This window comes from Botrytis porri (assembly GCF_014898465.1).
Source record: "Botrytis porri strain MUCL 3234 chromosome Unknown BPOR_004, whole genome shotgun sequence".
NCBI classification, from domain to species: Eukaryota; Fungi; Ascomycota; class Leotiomycetes; order Helotiales; family Sclerotiniaceae; genus Botrytis; species Botrytis porri.
This window is the reverse complement of record NW_024066078.1, coordinates 664,646-680,903: the sequence shown is the minus strand read 5'-3', so window position 1 is coordinate 680,903 and position 16,258 is coordinate 664,646. Positions and strand designations below refer to the sequence as shown.

At 41.3% G+C, this 16,258-nt stretch overlaps 6 protein-coding genes across 6 annotated transcripts; 4 read left to right on the top strand and 2 right to left on the bottom strand.

Annotated features, from left to right (window-relative positions):
- Nucleotides 1-979: 979 nt before the first annotated feature.
- Nucleotides 980-2,105, top strand: EAF01_003185 (uncharacterized protein; the record flags this gene model as incomplete). Its single annotated transcript, XM_038911439.1, has 4 exons — nt 980-1,017; nt 1,079-1,149; nt 1,278-1,908; nt 2,078-2,105. 4 exons carry the CDS (start codon nt 980-982, stop codon nt 2,103-2,105), a joined length of 768 nt encoding a protein of 255 aa, XP_038772674.1.
- A 125-nt stretch (nt 2,106-2,230) lies between these two features.
- Nucleotides 2,231-3,122, bottom strand: EAF01_003184 (uncharacterized protein; the record flags this gene model as incomplete). Its single annotated transcript, XM_038911438.1, has 3 exons — nt 2,231-2,893; nt 2,946-3,028; nt 3,084-3,122. 3 exons carry the CDS (start codon nt 3,120-3,122, stop codon nt 2,602-2,604), a joined length of 414 nt encoding a protein of 137 aa, XP_038772673.1. The 3' UTR covers nt 2,231-2,601.
- Nucleotides 3,123-3,399: 277 nt separating this feature from the next.
- Nucleotides 3,400-5,042, top strand: EAF01_003183 (uncharacterized protein; the record flags this gene model as incomplete). The annotated part of the gene is made up of 4 exons (XM_038911437.1): nt 3,400-3,661; nt 3,757-3,884; nt 3,942-4,047; nt 4,228-5,042. 4 exons carry the CDS (start codon nt 3,400-3,402, stop codon nt 5,040-5,042), a joined length of 1,311 nt encoding a protein of 436 aa, XP_038772672.1.
- A 656-nt stretch (nt 5,043-5,698) lies between these two features.
- Nucleotides 5,699-6,753, bottom strand: EAF01_003182 (uncharacterized protein; the record flags this gene model as incomplete). Its single annotated transcript, XM_038911436.1, has 3 exons — nt 5,699-5,759; nt 5,813-6,274; nt 6,563-6,753. The coding sequence occupies 3 exons, from the start codon at nt 6,751-6,753 to the stop codon at nt 5,699-5,701; spliced, it is 714 nt and encodes a 237-aa protein (XP_038772671.1).
- Nucleotides 6,754-7,066: 313 nt separating this feature from the next.
- EAF01_003181 (uncharacterized protein) lies at nt 7,067-9,579 on the top strand. The gene is made up of 2 exons (XM_038911435.1): nt 7,067-7,210; nt 7,297-9,579. Exons 1-2 carry the CDS (start codon nt 7,114-7,116, stop codon nt 8,400-8,402), a joined length of 1,203 nt encoding a protein of 400 aa, XP_038772670.1. The 5' UTR covers nt 7,067-7,113; the 3' UTR covers nt 8,403-9,579.
- Nucleotides 9,580-10,830: 1,251 nt separating this feature from the next.
- On the top strand, nt 10,831-12,184 carry EAF01_003180 (uncharacterized protein; the record flags this gene model as incomplete). The annotated part of the gene is made up of 3 exons (XM_038911434.1): nt 10,831-10,939; nt 11,011-11,126; nt 11,222-12,184. The coding sequence occupies 3 exons, from the start codon at nt 10,831-10,833 to the stop codon at nt 12,182-12,184; spliced, it is 1,188 nt and encodes a 395-aa protein (XP_038772669.1).
- Nucleotides 12,185-16,258: the final 4,074 nt, after the last annotated feature.

The following is a 16,258-nucleotide window of genomic DNA, read 5'->3' as shown; positions in this document are numbered from 1 at the left end:
AGGACTTTATATCTTTGGCCTAGAAGGACAATGGACGATTTGACGACTGATGCTAATAAAGTGCATCTCCTATGTGCTAGGTACCGGTACACGTGGCATCAAAAGTTATTATAATGAACTCCTTACTTTTTGGAATCTCCTCCTTTGGTCAACATGTGAATCGCGTTAATTGTGAGTCTTGGATCCATACGGGAAGTCGAGTTCTTATGTTAATAGCATTTTTGAATTGATTGTGCCATGCCGTGAGATGAGTTGAGTTGAGCACATTGATGCCCAATATCTTGCACAATTAGTGGTCCCGAGTCAATGCATTTCGATCCATTGAAACATCACGAGAGGTCAATTCATTGGCAGTATCGGTGAGATCAATCCAGCCAATCTCGGCCATCATGTCATTGTGACCAATTTTTGAAGCAACGTTGTTTGATTGAGGCTTGATCATTTTATCAAGCTTGCAATTGGATTTGGAGGAAACAACCTTGATAGCAATTGTATGTTCAAGACGAGAGGAGGTCCTATGTCGTCAATATTTCCACGGTTCTATTAAACAGGTGGATTGATGAACTTCGTCGAGGTATTTGAAACCATGGCGGCATAATGATACAGATGGCAAAAGATGAATGGCTGATTTGTTTCATTGATCCAACTATGTCTTGACACCATTTTCGTTTTGATGGAGAGGTTGCCGACGGGAGAGAATTGAGCCTGGTATACTCAATACATGCCAGTTTCCGTACTGTTTTTTTTGGGTCCAATGACGATTTCTGGCGGGGCTTTAGATTTCTGAAGAGAGTCAGCTCCTGCCGAGAGCTCACCCCACTCCGAGTCCGACCGATTCATAAGAAGTTTGATATCAATCCGTACAAAACTTCTACAAGTAAAAGAATCATATCAAAAAGACAATCTTAATTTCATCAAAAGTCAATTTATACCCAAATTCATCTAAACCATTTTTCGTATTACCAGAAAACTAGCAACCATGCCTCGTCAATTCTTCGTCGGAGGTAACTTCAAGATGTGAGCTTGTGTTTCCCCCCACCAAGCAAAAAGGATTTCAGCTAATTTTTGGTCTCATCAGGAATGGATCTGTTGAATCCATTAAGAAGATTGTTGGAAACTTGAACGATGCTAAGTTGGACCCAAATACAGGTATGTATTCACCCCAGTTTGTGTTCATCCATTTGTTGAGGATGGAGGGGAATTTGTTGAACCTACATACCCCTCTATCAAGCGCCTGCACTTCATTCTGGAATTTTGCTAACACTTTATCAAATTAGAGGTTGTCATTGCTCCACCTGCTCTTTACCTTCTCCTTACCCGCGAGCACTTGAGACCTGGACTTGAGGTCGCAGCACAAAACGTTTTCGATAAGCCAAATGGAGCTTTCACTGGTGAAATCTCCGTTGAGCAACTCAAGGACAGCAACATTACCTGGACACTTCTCGGACACTCCGAGCGTCGTGTCATTCTCCAAGAAGATAATTCATTTGTAGCATGCAAGACCAAGGCTGCTCTTGATGGAGGAGTCGGTGTTATTTTCTGCTGCGGAGAGACCCTTGAGCAAAGAGAGTCTAACAAGACAATCGAGGTTGTTACCGCACAATTGAAGGCCGTCAAGGATAAGGTTCAAGACTGGTCAAAGATCGTCATTGCATATGAGCCAATCTGGGCTATTGGTACCGGAAAGGTTGCTTCCACCGAACAAGCACAAGAGGTACACGCCGCTATTCGTTCCTGGTTGAAGAAGGAGGTTAGCGAGAAGGCCGCAGAGGAGACCAGAATCATCTACGGTGGAAGTGTTAGCGAGAAGAACTGCAAGGATTTGAGCAAGCAAGAGGATATTGATGGTTTCTTGGTTGGAGGTGCTTCATTGAAGCCAGCTTTCGTTGATATTATCAACAGCCACTTGTAAGTGGTTTTAGGATTTCATGAATTACGACTGTATATTGGGTATTCAACCCCACCAGGCAATAAAAAAAGTCCTGGCAGTATGATATGTTTTTAGGAAATATCCACTACCTTGAAGCCACTTCTAGTCTCATGCTCGTTATATGTGAGAATCCTAATGTATCAACAGATCTGTAAAAGGTGACAGTAAGATTTGAAGTATTATTCAAGATTTCGGAATGTTTGATCTGAAATTTGGCAGGTAGTTTGACGGGTCTATCATAGCAAGCTTACTTGCACAGCACTCTTCATACTTTGGGCAGCACCTATGTTTTTCACACAGATCAAATGCTGGTGATCCAATCCTCAGAGTTTTGATATCCTTTCTTGTGATAAATGTCTCGTTTATTTTTAAGGGGAATAGTTCCTGATATAATCAGACTTATATCTACCGCCAATCATGACTATAACAATGAAATAGAGCTCAAGAAATGGCTTAACGGAAAGACAGTGAGATTGACCAGATGCTAGCATCGACAAGAATGTCGATAACATGTAGAAAGCGTAGCTTCAATAAGTTGCTCAACGTAACCATAACCATAACATTCATACAGTCGAAATCTTCGACATAGGACCATCGGAACCCATGATTTCCTATCCTTAACGCCAGTAATGTTGTCATGTATAATACAACAATCTTCTTATGTTCCCCCCTCAAACCTTAATTCCACCACCATGATAAGGACTCCAAATACCTCTAACACTCTCGTTGATACTCTTCACAGGCTTCTTGACTCTCTTCAGCTTTTCTCCACTCGCATCTCTGAGCAGCTCCGCCTTTTTCAAAATTTGTCCCATTTCTAGATTCCTGACGCAAATGGCCTTCTCGCGACCATTGATATAATGTCCAATAATGACTGGGTGTTTGGCAGGTCGAGGGGAGACGGTAATTTCGATTTGAGGATTGGCTTTCGCGAAGCCCGGTAAAGAGTTTTTGATGAAGGTACTGTGGCAGTATGAGCATTGGAAAAATTCCAAAGTTCGAGGACAAAACTTACTTCATGCCCTTAGAACTGCCAGCCCAATCGCAGTAATGAAAATCCATTTTTGTACATTGGAGAATGAAGGCGCCGACGCCATTCTGGTTGAGACGTTAGTAATCTAGAATTGCCTGCGAGAATCGATCATATGCATACCTGGCCAATGGTTGTTTTCCTTAATCCTGTAATCCTCATTTTGACTGTTGTGCTGACGTCTAAACATAAATCCTAAAATCCAGACAGCATTTGACATATTGAGGTTCAAGTGAAATAAATTCTTGATCACGTGGTTGTGATATTTTAAGCTTAGGAGCTCAAATCTCAGGTTACCATTAGGCGTCCTTACTGCTGCGACGCGACACAGTTCCTCACAATTATCTTCATCATATAATTCAGCAGCATTGTTTTGCAGTTATCCTAAAGACTGTAAATTCATCATTGCGAAGACTTTGGGAATCGTTAACAGCCCACAATGACCGATAAACTCCCACCAAATCTCCTTGCGCTTTTCGCGCCTCGACCCCCTTTGCGATGGGTTCCTCCTTCAGACTTTGCCCCAGAGGATCGCAAAACTGCCAATATCACTGGCCTTGCTGCCTTCCTCCCAGCTCTTCAGGAGTACAAGGAGACTGATGTTTACGAGCCTACCGAGAGCTGGCTTCAGAGAAAAGACCGTGTCAAGCTGGAGAAGAAGGCCGCACACGAAAAAATTATTCAGGAAGCCCCAAAATTATGTGAGGGCCACCCTATATGTCCTACATCACCATTTCATCACCCTCTTATTATCCTTGAGTTTTCTGAACTATTGCTAATGTCTTTGCTTGTGCAGTCAAACCATCTGAGGATCCAAATATTCGAGGAGATGCTTTCAAAACACTTATTGTCAGTCGATTGGATTATGATGCCACTGAAAAGGACTTGGAGCGCGAGTTTGGTCGATTTGGACCAATCGAGAGAGTAAGTTAACTTCAATTGTTCCGCCTAGTATATCGTGCTAACCTTCGTATTTTACAGATTCGCATAGTTGTTGATACTCATCAACATGAGAAGCCTGGAAAGAAGATCAAAAAGCATCGCGGTTACGCATTTGTAGTTTTCGAACGAGAGAAGGACATGAGAGGTAAAGCCGAACATAACCCCATATTCCCCATAAACAAATTGCTCAACTGCACAAATGGCATAAAGATTTGGTTATCCCACTTCTTGTCTTTGCTTTTCCTTTCTCCCTGTTACCCAGATCAAGGTATATGAATATGGGTAAATGACTGACAAACGCGCCTTGCTCGCGCTTCGTGAATAGCTGGTTTAGAAAACTGTGACGGCATCAGAATAAAAGATCGTCGAATCAAGGTAGATGTCGAAAGAGGCCGAACCGTAAAAGGTTGGTTACCACGTCGTCTCGGAGGTGGCCTTGGAGGTCGTGGATATACAAAGTCTGCTTCTTCACGACCAATGGGTCCAGGTGGATTCAATGGTCCTCCTGGAGGCCCTGGCGGTTTCCGAGGTGGCTTCAGAGGTGGATTTGATGGAGGCAGAGGTCGTGGTGGATTTAGAGGAGGGTTCGATCGAGGTGGATTTGGAGGAGGAGGAGGTGGTGGTGGTGGTGGTGGACGAGGAGGAATTGGCTTTCAAGGCCGTGGAGGATTCGGCGATAGAGGTGATCGTGGTGGGTATGGAGGCGGAGGATCCAATGGCTATGCTCCTCCTAACGCACCAGCTGGCCCAGGTGGTGGTGGCCGTGGAGGTTTCAATGGAGGTGGTGGTTTTGGTGGAAGAGGTGGTGGGGGCTTTGGAGCAGGTTCACCAGATCGAAATGGTCCTGGAGGATCAAGTGGTGGGTATGACTCTCGTGGAGGCCGCTCATATGATGACAGATCCGGCGGATACCGTGGCAACAGCAATCGTGGCTATGGTGATCGCGATGGAGGTCCTCCTCGTGGAGGTAGTGGCAGTAATATGGAGCCGGTAAGACCCCGAGATGGTAGTGGATACCGTGATCGCGATGGACCCAGAGATGGAGGATATGGCGGACGACCACGCGAAGAAGATTCACGAAAGAGACCTTATGACAGTAATGGTTATGAGGAAGATCCTCGTAAATTGCGAAGATATTAGATACAATGAGACTGGCTGGTGGGTTCAACAGTCTTGTGGTGGGTTTTCTTCGAATCTTCCATCTTTTCTCCCTTCCTCAACAGGGGTAAGCGGTTCTTCGATCTCAAGTTTTCACCCAAGGTAGTGTTGTCGCCTAATCTACTTGCATGCTTTTCGACGGCGTTTTCATAGTACGGACAAAAAGCAGTTTTCACTTACGACGAACCTTTTCCCACATGATAACTATACATGTCAAAGGGCTTTACAACTTTTCGACACTCAGCAATTCGACATTTCATTTCTCTTGAATGGTTTGGTATGATGTGGTTGGTTTTTCTTTAACGCATTTGGGGCTTACTTTGATCATGGGAGGTACGATCAGAGGTAAGAAAAAGGTATTACCTGACCATCCTCGTCTAGTGCTTTTGCAAATTTGTCATTTAGCTGGGATTACTGTTTGTATGATCAAAGGATGAAATATGAAGTTCAAGGGGTAAGATGGATAGCTCAGGCATAGCACTCAGACAATTGCTGTTTTAATTTTTGAAGTACACACATATTCCATAACAAAAACGTGGCGCCGGTAAACGCCTCATAGTCTAGCCTTCTTTTGACTGTATGATAGTTTAGAACAGAAACGACGATCCGAAATGCCTTTTTTGCTTTCTTTAATATTTTTACTCGCTCATTTCCGTAGCCTCGATTTCCGTTACTTCTTGATTGGATGCACTCCAGTATCTATTTCAAAGTTAGAAAACAATTATGTGAGAAGAAAATGAATGAAGACTTACGCAAGTAATTGAACACTGAAATCCGCAGTAGCCACACCAAACAACTTTAATAATCTTGTTTGCCTACTGTCCAACACATCACCTTCATTACAAACACAGTAAGGATTCTCCAAAGTAATCTTTCCCTTAGTCAAGGTAGTCGGTACATTCAATCTTCTCAGTTCTGGTTCCAAACTATGCGCCATGGGGACATCGTTCTCGGCGGCGATCTCTCCTCCCATACTGTAGACTATTCCTGCGGGAATGGTGAAGTTCCTGCTAGCTGCTGTGCCGGCGCGAGCGAAATCTGTTTTGGAGAGATCTTGGAAGAAAGTGATAATGGAGGAGGGTTCGCGGTTGGTGAAGAGAAGTCCAACGTTGCCGACTAGATGGGGAGAGAGGAGGGAGGTGTTGGGTTGATATTCGGAGGAGGCATCGCTGCCGAGGGCTTTGGCCATTACTTTTGTTTTTCCAAAGAAGAGTCTGATGGGGATGGGTGTTAGTATTGTTTTTTTGTGGTAAATGTCGTGGTTGAGAATTTCCGATCCGATTGACTCCTGGTGCTCGAGTCTTCAATTGAATTCCCCTCTTCTCTTCTCTACATAACAATTTATCCTTCTTCCCTTTCTTTTCTCTCGCTTTGGCTCAAGTCATCCGCCATCATCATATAATATAACATCATATCATATCATCTCCATCCCCAAAACGACAGCACCCCTCGAATTTCCAAATCGATCAAAACAAGAACTAGAGAAACAACATAATACATACCGACAATCACTCAATTCATTCCTAACATCTTTCAAATAGGTATTCCTCATATTATCCACACTAAACACAAAACAATGCTGATAACTATCGAGCGATTCGCGCACATTGGCAAAGAGTTTGAGCGAAAGCTCCTTTCCTTTCTTATCGACTTTGGTGAGATGAACGACGCGCGCGCGCTTGGATTTAGGCATTTTGATTATATGTTGTGGGGTGGTTGTGGTTGGGTGAGAAAGGGTGGTGTCGCTGAAGAGGTGATGAAATTTAATAGAGAATTGCGGTTTTCGATATGGATGGAGGTAATTTTTTATTTTTCACAAGCTTGCGATTGATAGTTGATAAGATTTCAAACTAGACTTATCGAGGTTTAGTGGGGTGAAGTTATGCAGGGATCGGAGTGGGGGGTTAACGTTGTTCCGGATTTTTATGCTTTGAGCTGAGATTCAATTGGTTTTATTGATTACTTTGTTTAAGAATTGGTGCAAGTTTTGTTTTTTTTCTTCTCTGGATTTTAGAGTTTGATGTGTTGATTTCTGGGTCAGGCTTGTGCGGAGATGTTGGAGTTCATGGATTATGTGCAGTTTGCATTTTACAATGCGACGAAGTGGAATTATGAGAATTCATATTCGCAGTTGACAGCTACTGCTAAAGGTATCTGCCTCTTTTTGTCTACCTACTTCGAAAGCTTCTTCTCACACCTTGTTGCCTTTCAACTCACTAACATTCTTGGAATAAAGCACTTCTGGATTTTGAGACCCCAGGCGGTCTGCGATTTAATCTCTCCTCACTCAGCTCCCCCAACTTCGCAACTTCATATGCACTAGGTAGTGTCGGGCTTGTAGATGGCTCTCTCTCCTATCTTTATTCCTCGTTGCCTCTTCGTACCACTTCGCAGAGTGCGAAGATCGATTTATATCAGATAATACGAGGATATCGACAAATCCAGGAGCTTAGAAAGGTTGATGAATCATGGATGTGGGAGCAATGGCACGGGGGCAGACGAGTTGACCAACGGGATACATTACTTTATGGACGACTTTATTTGCCGCAGAGTACGCTTGAAGCGTTGTATTTGAGAAGGATCAGTCCGACGCAACAAGTGAGGATTACGGCTGTTAGTGATAGTAGGTTAAGAAATGGAGGAACTGTGTTAGCTTTGCATCAGTACGATACAGGAAAATACAGTACTGAGACGCTGTATTCGACTGATGGGGGGTTATTGGGATTGAGAGGGCTGTATAATTTTGGACCGGATCCAAGGAAAGAAATTACGGAGCCGCCGAAACAGATGTCAAGAATCGATGATAAATTCTATGGACGATTCAGCGCAGGAGCAGAGCTTTATTATGGAACTTTGAACAAATCGGGAGGGGTTAGTGTTGGAGGAAGGTTTGCCACATTGCCGGCGCATAAGGGAATACCTTTGACAGCCACTTTGACGCTGAATCCATTGATGGGAAATATCAGTTCGACATATGCTGTAAAAGCAGGCAAGAACTTATCCCTATGTTCAAGGTTAGACTTCAATGTCTATAGCTACGAGAGTGATTTGGTCCTTGGATGCGAATTGTGGAAGATGAAAGCACCGGTCGAGGAGCGCAGAGAGAGGAGTATGGAAGCAAAGCTTGCATGGAAACTCGACGAAGTGGATTTAGAAAAGGAGAAGAAACCTGAAGAGGTCGCCGGAGTTTTAAAAGCAAGAATTGACCAGAACCTGAAGGTTGGCTTGGTATGGGAAGGTAGAGTCAAGGAGTTATTGTTTACTCTGGGAACTTCGATTGATATGAAGAGGAGAGATCAACCGTTCAAGGCCTTGGGACTGGAATTGCAATATTCTTCATGAACAATTCGGCTGTTCGAGTACCCAGGTAGTACCAACACATTTCGTTTCACAGGGCTGATATAGTGCCGCTTCCGTTAGGCGAGCTCGGGAAGATCAGGCGAGGTTTATATTCTTGTGAAACACAAGCAAAATCCGAAAAGAACTCGACTCGTACAGCAACGTCTCGACCAAGACACCGGAAAATGTCGGTGTGCCATGTCGTACTGACAATATGGATGGCTCAAAGTTGGAAATTCCATTCGGAAGACTACCTTGGCGACATCGGATTTATGGAGTTGCAAACTTTGCAATCATTCCTCGATCTCAATCGAATATCGGAGTCAGAAACTCCCTCGCACCATTTTTAGGGATCCACTGTGATTAGATGCTATGGAAAGCATTCCGATAGTCGTACATGAACAGGATGGCTGTGAACGCAACAGAACGGTCATATTTGATAAGATGAGCAATCTATGAAAGCATTGGCTGTCATTAAATCAGCAGGCTATCCAACCAAAGAAAAGGCAAGGTTGTAGGATAAGATATTTCAATCCCGATGTTGAGAAGGGAATGATGAGATCAGAGAATCCACACCAGAATGAAATATTGTTAAACTCCACGTCCTGAATGGAGACACGGAGACTGAGGGGGAATAATCCACAGATGTGATTCACGTGACATAAACCTTTCCGTTTGTTGTCTCCCGAGGTCGGAGATCCTTCCGAATGGTTACAGTTTTTGAATAGTTTACCTAGTAGTAGATGGAAGCTAATAGTACAGTGATAATCGACATGATGCGAAGCACATGCAACAGACCGCTTCGTGCACGCGGCACCACCAGACTTTGGTACATTTAGTGTTACCTGGTTGTAACGTCATTTGGAAGAAAGTTCATCTTATCTTTGAATCAATGTTTCTCTTTTGGCAGGATCACCTGCATTTTGACATGTCAACTATCGGGCAAAGGTCATTCAAGCACTTTTGGTACCCGAAGTCCAACATATAACGTGATCCGAGCCGTAGCCGCTGCAGGCGACCGAGCAGTAATTTCCTAGAAGTTGATGATTCTGGTACTTTGATGCGACACTATTATACCGTCGGCATCTAGTACGATATATGTAACCAAAAGCACAATGGTCATGGCATACGAGGTACTCACTGTACTGACATAATGACGGCATTACTGAAGTAAAGAAAAAGGGAAAAAGGGAAAAAGGCTGGAAAAGGATTTTGAACTTTTCAGGGACGGAAGCTTTTCTCGGACGTTTATCACATTCCACATCCAATCACAGTGATCAGCAATTGATAATTCCACGGCCGGTTTTGGACAAATGAGAAACCGCCTTAACCATTATGAGTTAGGCTTGCAATATCTATGGTTTACTCAGCTTGGCTATCTAGTATCTACCCATCAAGGTTCTCATTTTCACCAATCTCACTGAATCTCTCGTCGGTGGGAGTTTTCTGTTTTCCCCCTCTCCTCTGACATTTTCTTTTAGACTGACTTTCCTCTTGATACAGTCCTACAGAGTATTGATTCTAGGTACCCATACTAATAATGATAATGATAATGACTATGATTATATGATACAATCCCAAGTATATCTCTATATCTCTATATCTCCGTACCTCCTCTGTTCAGTGAAGACTAGATAAGATAATGAATGATCTCTTCCTTCCTCGCCTTTCCTATTTCCCATTTCTTTCTTCACTTGTATACTACATACATACTACACTACTTCGTACACTATACTTTTCATCCTTTCACATCTTCATATTTTCATATTTTTATACTCTGGTACCCCTCAGAATCGCATGTGAATAAAATACATTGTTGTGGTACATACTATATACTATATACTATATACTACTACCTACCCACTACCTACCCATTAACACATCCATCTCTATATGTCTTGCTTTTCTCCCTCTTGTTGAACATCATTCAGCTGTGATAGGAATTGAATAAAGTTGTGATTGTTATTATTAGTTGGAACAGTTCCAGTTTTCACAAACATTTTCATTCAGCTACCTCACAAGGTACTCGTCCAGGTATACTTGCTTCTTTTCATTACCAATCCTATCTCTTCCTTATAAAAACTCGACAAATACCCCATATAAAATGTATAATCTGCTAATCCAACTTTTTCCACTAGCTACGGAAATTCCCACGACCATACAACCTTTGGATTTACCGCTACACCATTGCAACTAACTTCGTCTACTCGTTCATTATCCTCGGTAAATCTCCATTCGGACGACATTCATCAATACTGTTGAAGCTTTCCAAAGAATCAAACCTACTTTCAAAGTCCAAGCTTGGCAGGGTACACGGCATTCCCCTAAAGTTATCCGACGAGAATACGTAGAAGACGGCAGATATAAGTTGGACGATCATCTAGGAAGATAGGATATCTGCGAGTGGCAGAAGGAGTTACAGTTGGCGATCATGTCGGAATATACTGTTGTAGTTACGTGTGGGAGTGGAAATGAATATGATGGACGAATGGGTATACGAATATCTTCCATATTCGTGATTGGATTTGGTTCCATGATGGGTATGTCTCTCCTTGATCGAATATATGAACTCTCATTTGGCGAGAATACCTTTGGCTAACTAAATTAATAGGTGCTCTTCTACCAATCGCTGCTGCAAGAACGAAAAGAATGAGTGTTCCACCTCTGGCATTCTTCATCACTAAATATTTCGGATCGGGTGTTATTATAGCTACCGCTTTCATTCATGTACGTATTAGTCATTCTTCTCTTGCTCTCGCTCTCACGTCAAACTGGGATGGGGTTCGACTGCCTCCTATAAATTTGTGCTAATCATACTATAGTTACTTGCTCCCGCTTCGGCCAATTTGGCTTCCCCGTGTTTAAAAGGCGTAATTACAGAATATGATTGGGCTGAAGGTATTTGCCTTATGACTATTTTTAGTATGTTCTTTATTGAGCTCCTGGCCTCACGATTTGATGTATTTGGACAAGACGATCATGATCTGGAAGCAGTCGATCCTGCAAGGGATCTTATCAGACGAACTACCCGGGATGAGAAACTTGTCGCATTAAAAACATCTTCACCCTCAGATGGCAACAGTTGCAGAGAAACTGGCGAGAGTCCTCATGTTTCCAACGCCGTACTAGAACAACATGATCACGAGAGCTCAATTACCCGGATACCGACATCCGCAGAAGGACCATCTAGAGGTAGATCAAGTATACCAGGTCGACCTGATGATTTGTCATACCCCCCTGGAGGTGAAGATCACCTCGGGCATCAACGAGAACACCATGAAGATGGCGACCATTTTGCTGCTCAAATGACCGCAATATTCATTCTTGAATTTGGTGTCATATTTCATTCCATTTTTATCGGTCTCACACTTGCCGTCACAGGTGATGATTTTAACGTCCTTTACATTGTCCTTGTTTTCCATCAAACATTTGAAGGACTGGGTCTTGGAGCTCGACTTGCCACGGCTCATTGGCCTAAAAAGAAGGGATGGATGCCATGGGCTTTAGGAGCAGCTTATGGTTTTACAACACCTATTGCCATTGCTATTGGCTTAGGTGTTCGCACAACATTCGCTCCGGGTAGTCAAAAGACTATGATTATCAATGGTGTATTTGATTCCATCAGTGCTGGAATTCTCATCTATACAGGATTAGTGGAATTGATGGCACACGAATTCATGTTCAATCAAGAGATGCGTAAAAGTTCAATGAAAATGATGCTATTTGCTTTCGGATGCATGGCTGCAGGAGCAGGTTTAATGGCGTTATTAGGAAAGTGGGCTTGAAAGAACACATATTTTTATCATGTTAGAGGTCTTAATCATATAGATGGCTATGGGTATAGGTATTTTCGGAGTAAGCTGATCGGAGCTTAAGTGGGATAAAGGCGAATTGGCGTTGAAAAGAAATGCTTTTTAAAAGATCATTTTATGTATATGTTACGATGAAATTAGCATGGGAATTAGAATTAGTGGTTATGATATGAGGATAGGATGGTATGGTATGGAATGGTATGGGATGGTGGTATGTTGATGAATGGAATTGATAGATCGATGGTGATTGGATCGTCTATTATTTGATGTTAGAATTAGATGAGATGGTTTAGATGAAGTAGGGAGTGGGCTTGAAGATTTGAGGAGATGAGGAGATGAAAGAAAGAAAGAACCATCTTGAGTTTTGAAATATTTAGTTCCATATGTGATTATTGCTTTTGTGTTAGGTGATTTCGGGTTGAGTTTGATATCTATGTATTTTGAGCTTTTGTCTTTAGGTTGGTTGGGAGAGAATGGAATTGGGGTTTGGGGTTTGGGGATTAAGGATGGGGAATTAGAGATTCGAAGGGAAGAGAGAGAGGAGAGGAGATGGAGGAGGGAGAAAGAGAGAGAAAGAGAGAAGTTGGTTTGGCAGTTTAGTGATTTGGTGGCTGAATGATTTGAGGATTGGGCGATTAGTGGTTTAGTAATTGGATGATTGAATGGTTAGTGAATGAGATGGAATGAGATAGCATGAGATAGGACAACTAGGATTAGGGAATGGGAATAGAGATTATTCTTTATCTAATCATTACTTTTTCAACAAGCGAAACAACTCTTCGAGTAGATCTCTATAAAGATTCATATGTAATACGTTTAGATAAATATAATAATTTTATATATCGATAACTGGTTTAGATGGAAATAGTATGAGATGAATGTCCTGAAATTTATATGTGAGTTTTTTATATTAAATTATATAATTTATATGTATTGTTAAGCTTTTTATGTTATGTGAGATTTATTAAATGTATGTAGATTGTCTAGTGTGGATTTTGATATAAATCTTTGTAGAGCTTTATAGGGTAAGGTTTGAAGAGATAGGGAAATCTTGGAGTGGTTTGGGATTGGGATTGGGGTTGGGATTGGAAGAGGGGGGGGAGTTTGCTGTGTAGAGTGTTCTGGATGGTTGGTGGAGTGGTATGATGGCTGTGTGATTGATGGAATGGGATGGTGTGAAGGGGATTGGTGATTCGGATTTAGATTGGATTGGGGGTTGAGAGGGGAGGGGAGGGGGGAAGGAAGGGAAAGAGAAGGAGAGGAGAGAAAAGAGGAGAGTTTCGCTAGATAGAGAGTGGTTTTCAGTGGTTGGTGATTGGGTGATTTGATGATTGGTGGTTTGATGATATGATAGCTGGCTGGGTGATTAATAGAACGGGATAGGATGAATGGGATTGTGGAGTGAATGGATGGAGAGATGGATGAATGGTTGGGTTTTCGAAAAGGGTTTCGAAGAAGATTCTAGAGAGAGGTTCTGAAGAGAATTCTGGAGAAGAATGATGGGTGGGTAGGTGATTTGGATAAGTGATTTGGTAAGTGATTTGAAGAGGAAGGGAGAGGAGGAGGGGGAGGGTGATTCGAATGAATGGGTTTGAGTGGGATTGATATTTGTATTTTGAGTGGGGTTTGTGAGGTGAGGGTGATGAAAAAGTAAAAGGAAAAGGGAGGGGGAGAGGATAGTAGGGGTGATGAGGGTGATGGGGAGAGGGGGCAAGGGGGAAAGGAGGAGGGAAGAGGGGAAATAGGAAATAGAAGGGTAGAAGAGAAAGTGAGGGATTTGATTGGTTCATGTATGTATGTATGTATGTATATATAAAGGTTAAGAAAAGGGTAAGAATAGATCGATTAATATGTTTACATATGTATTAGAAGGAGTGGAATTAGATTGAGAAATATTATGTGTATATAAGGAGAAGAATAGAGGAGAGTAACAGGGTTGATATGATTAATGGAAAAGAAGGAAAGAAGAGATTTTATACAATTAATTTGTACACAGATAATGACCGATCGCCTAAATCACATTGAAATTTATTTTTAAAATGAATGAATTTAAATACAATTATATCTGAAATTGTAATATATATCTATAGAATTCTATTAAGTTCTAGTTATAGATTTCAAAAGAATGAATAGTTCATTTTTATGATTTTTAGCAATTGTATTATATAGCTTTGAAATATAGTAATTTGAAAATTCTAGAATTTATTAGTAAAATAAGCGAAATTTGAAGAACTTTATTAAGATTTTATTTTAATTATAAAATATTAATTTCATAATTTATATTAAAATTGAAAAACTAAAAAATATAAGTCTTTATTATGTAAATAATTCGTTTGAAAAGTTTTAATTGAAAAATATGATTATAAATATTATTGAATTTTTATATGAGATATATTCAATCGCTATTTTTTAGTATGGTTAAGACAAGCGACCATCATCTGTGCCCTAATACTGTATGATGATTTATATATATTTATAGGAGAGAATAGAGAATGAAGGAGAAAAGGGAATAGGGGGAAGGGGGAAGGGGGAAGGGGAAGAGGGGTTTGGTTAGTATGTGTGTATGCATTTGCGTTCGTATATATGTATAGAGAAGGGAAAGAAGGAATGAGGGGAGGGATTTGGTTGATGTTTAGAGATGTGTATTGGGACATGATGGGATATAGAAATTTGAAAAGATAGGGAGTTGGGAAGTAAGTTCTTAAAAAGTGTCAGAGTGAGTTTGGATTGCGTTGTGGGGATTTTGAAGGGAATTGAGAACTGGATTGGATTGGAGTTTGAAATCTAGAGAGAAGAGGGAAAAACTAATGAAATAGTTAAGGAGAGATAGGGAATCGGAGGGAGAAGAGAAGGGGAAGCGAAAGAGTGTTTGAAAATAGTAGTTATAATACTAAAAGAAGTTTGTATAGTGTTCAATGCTTTTATGGGTTGTTTTTAGAGTATATAAAGGAGGTGATATAGTATGGTAGAGATGATAGGGTATGGGAAGTGGCGATGGTGGTGGTGGTGGTGGTGGTGGTGGTGGTAATGGAATGGGATAGGGTAGGATGGAATGGAATAGATAGAGGAAGGTTTGAAGTTGAAGGATTGAGGTTAATAAGAAAAGAATTAGGACTTGGAATGAGTGAGACGGATGGATAGAATGGATGGGGTGGGATAGCATAAGGAAAGAGAAAAGGAGAGGGGTTGGAAGAGGATAGAAGTGGAAGTAGGTATGAGGTGAGATATGAATAGAAGTAAGGGATGTGAGATGGAAGTGAGACAAAATGAAAGAGGAAACTGGAGAGGAGAGAAGAGAGGAAACGAGGTGAGACGAGGACTACATGGATGATAAATCTGTATATTTAGTATAATAAATTGAAAGTATGAGTATTTTTTAAAAAGTGATTCTGAGTTGAGTAGTTTCTACGATGAGTTTTAGATTTGAGGTGGTAGGTAGAGGATATAAATGAGGGATAGGGGGAAGAAGTAATAATGTATGAACTAGATATATAGTGTACTGGGAATAGACAGAAATTGTAAATATGAAAATTGGATGGGGTTTTGAATGGAGGATTTTGATGTGTAGCTTAGGAGAAAGGGAGTATATAGTTTAAGATACTAATATATTAGATCAGATTGATGTTGATTTATGTGATTAGCATGTTTAGAGAGCAAATTCAGGGAGGCGAGAAATTGAAGGTTGGAATGGGTATAGGGGGTGGGGAGAGGGAATGGAGGATGGATGTAGGTTCTAAAAGTAATGATCTGTAGGGAGGTCTTGGGGTTAGGTTAATCCATCTGTTTGTATGTGTAAGATAAGATGAAATTGGGAATTCTGCTTGTAGTTTTGAGAGGGAAGAGATGGATAAATGAATGGTTCTTGGGTAGATACCTAATCTTTTCTTGATTAGTGTCTAATGATCTGGATGGATCCACATCCGAAAGATTACACCATTCATGGTTATAAACAAAAACCCAACATAGCAATCAAGCGGAGATATATCAAAAATGTAAATCGATATCTCTCTTTCTTCCTATTTTGAGGAATTGATTAGATAGAAGCTA

Bases quoted from the DNA above. Each gene is read 5' to 3' on its own strand.
- EAF01_003181 (XM_038911435.1), top strand. From the start codon at position 7,114: ATGTTGGAGTTCATGGATTATGTGCAGTTTGCATTTTACAATGCGACG. The intron at 7,211-7,296 runs GTATCTGCCTCT...CTTGGAATAAAG, and splicing joins GTTGACAGCTACTGCTAAAG to CACTTCTGGATTTTGAGACC.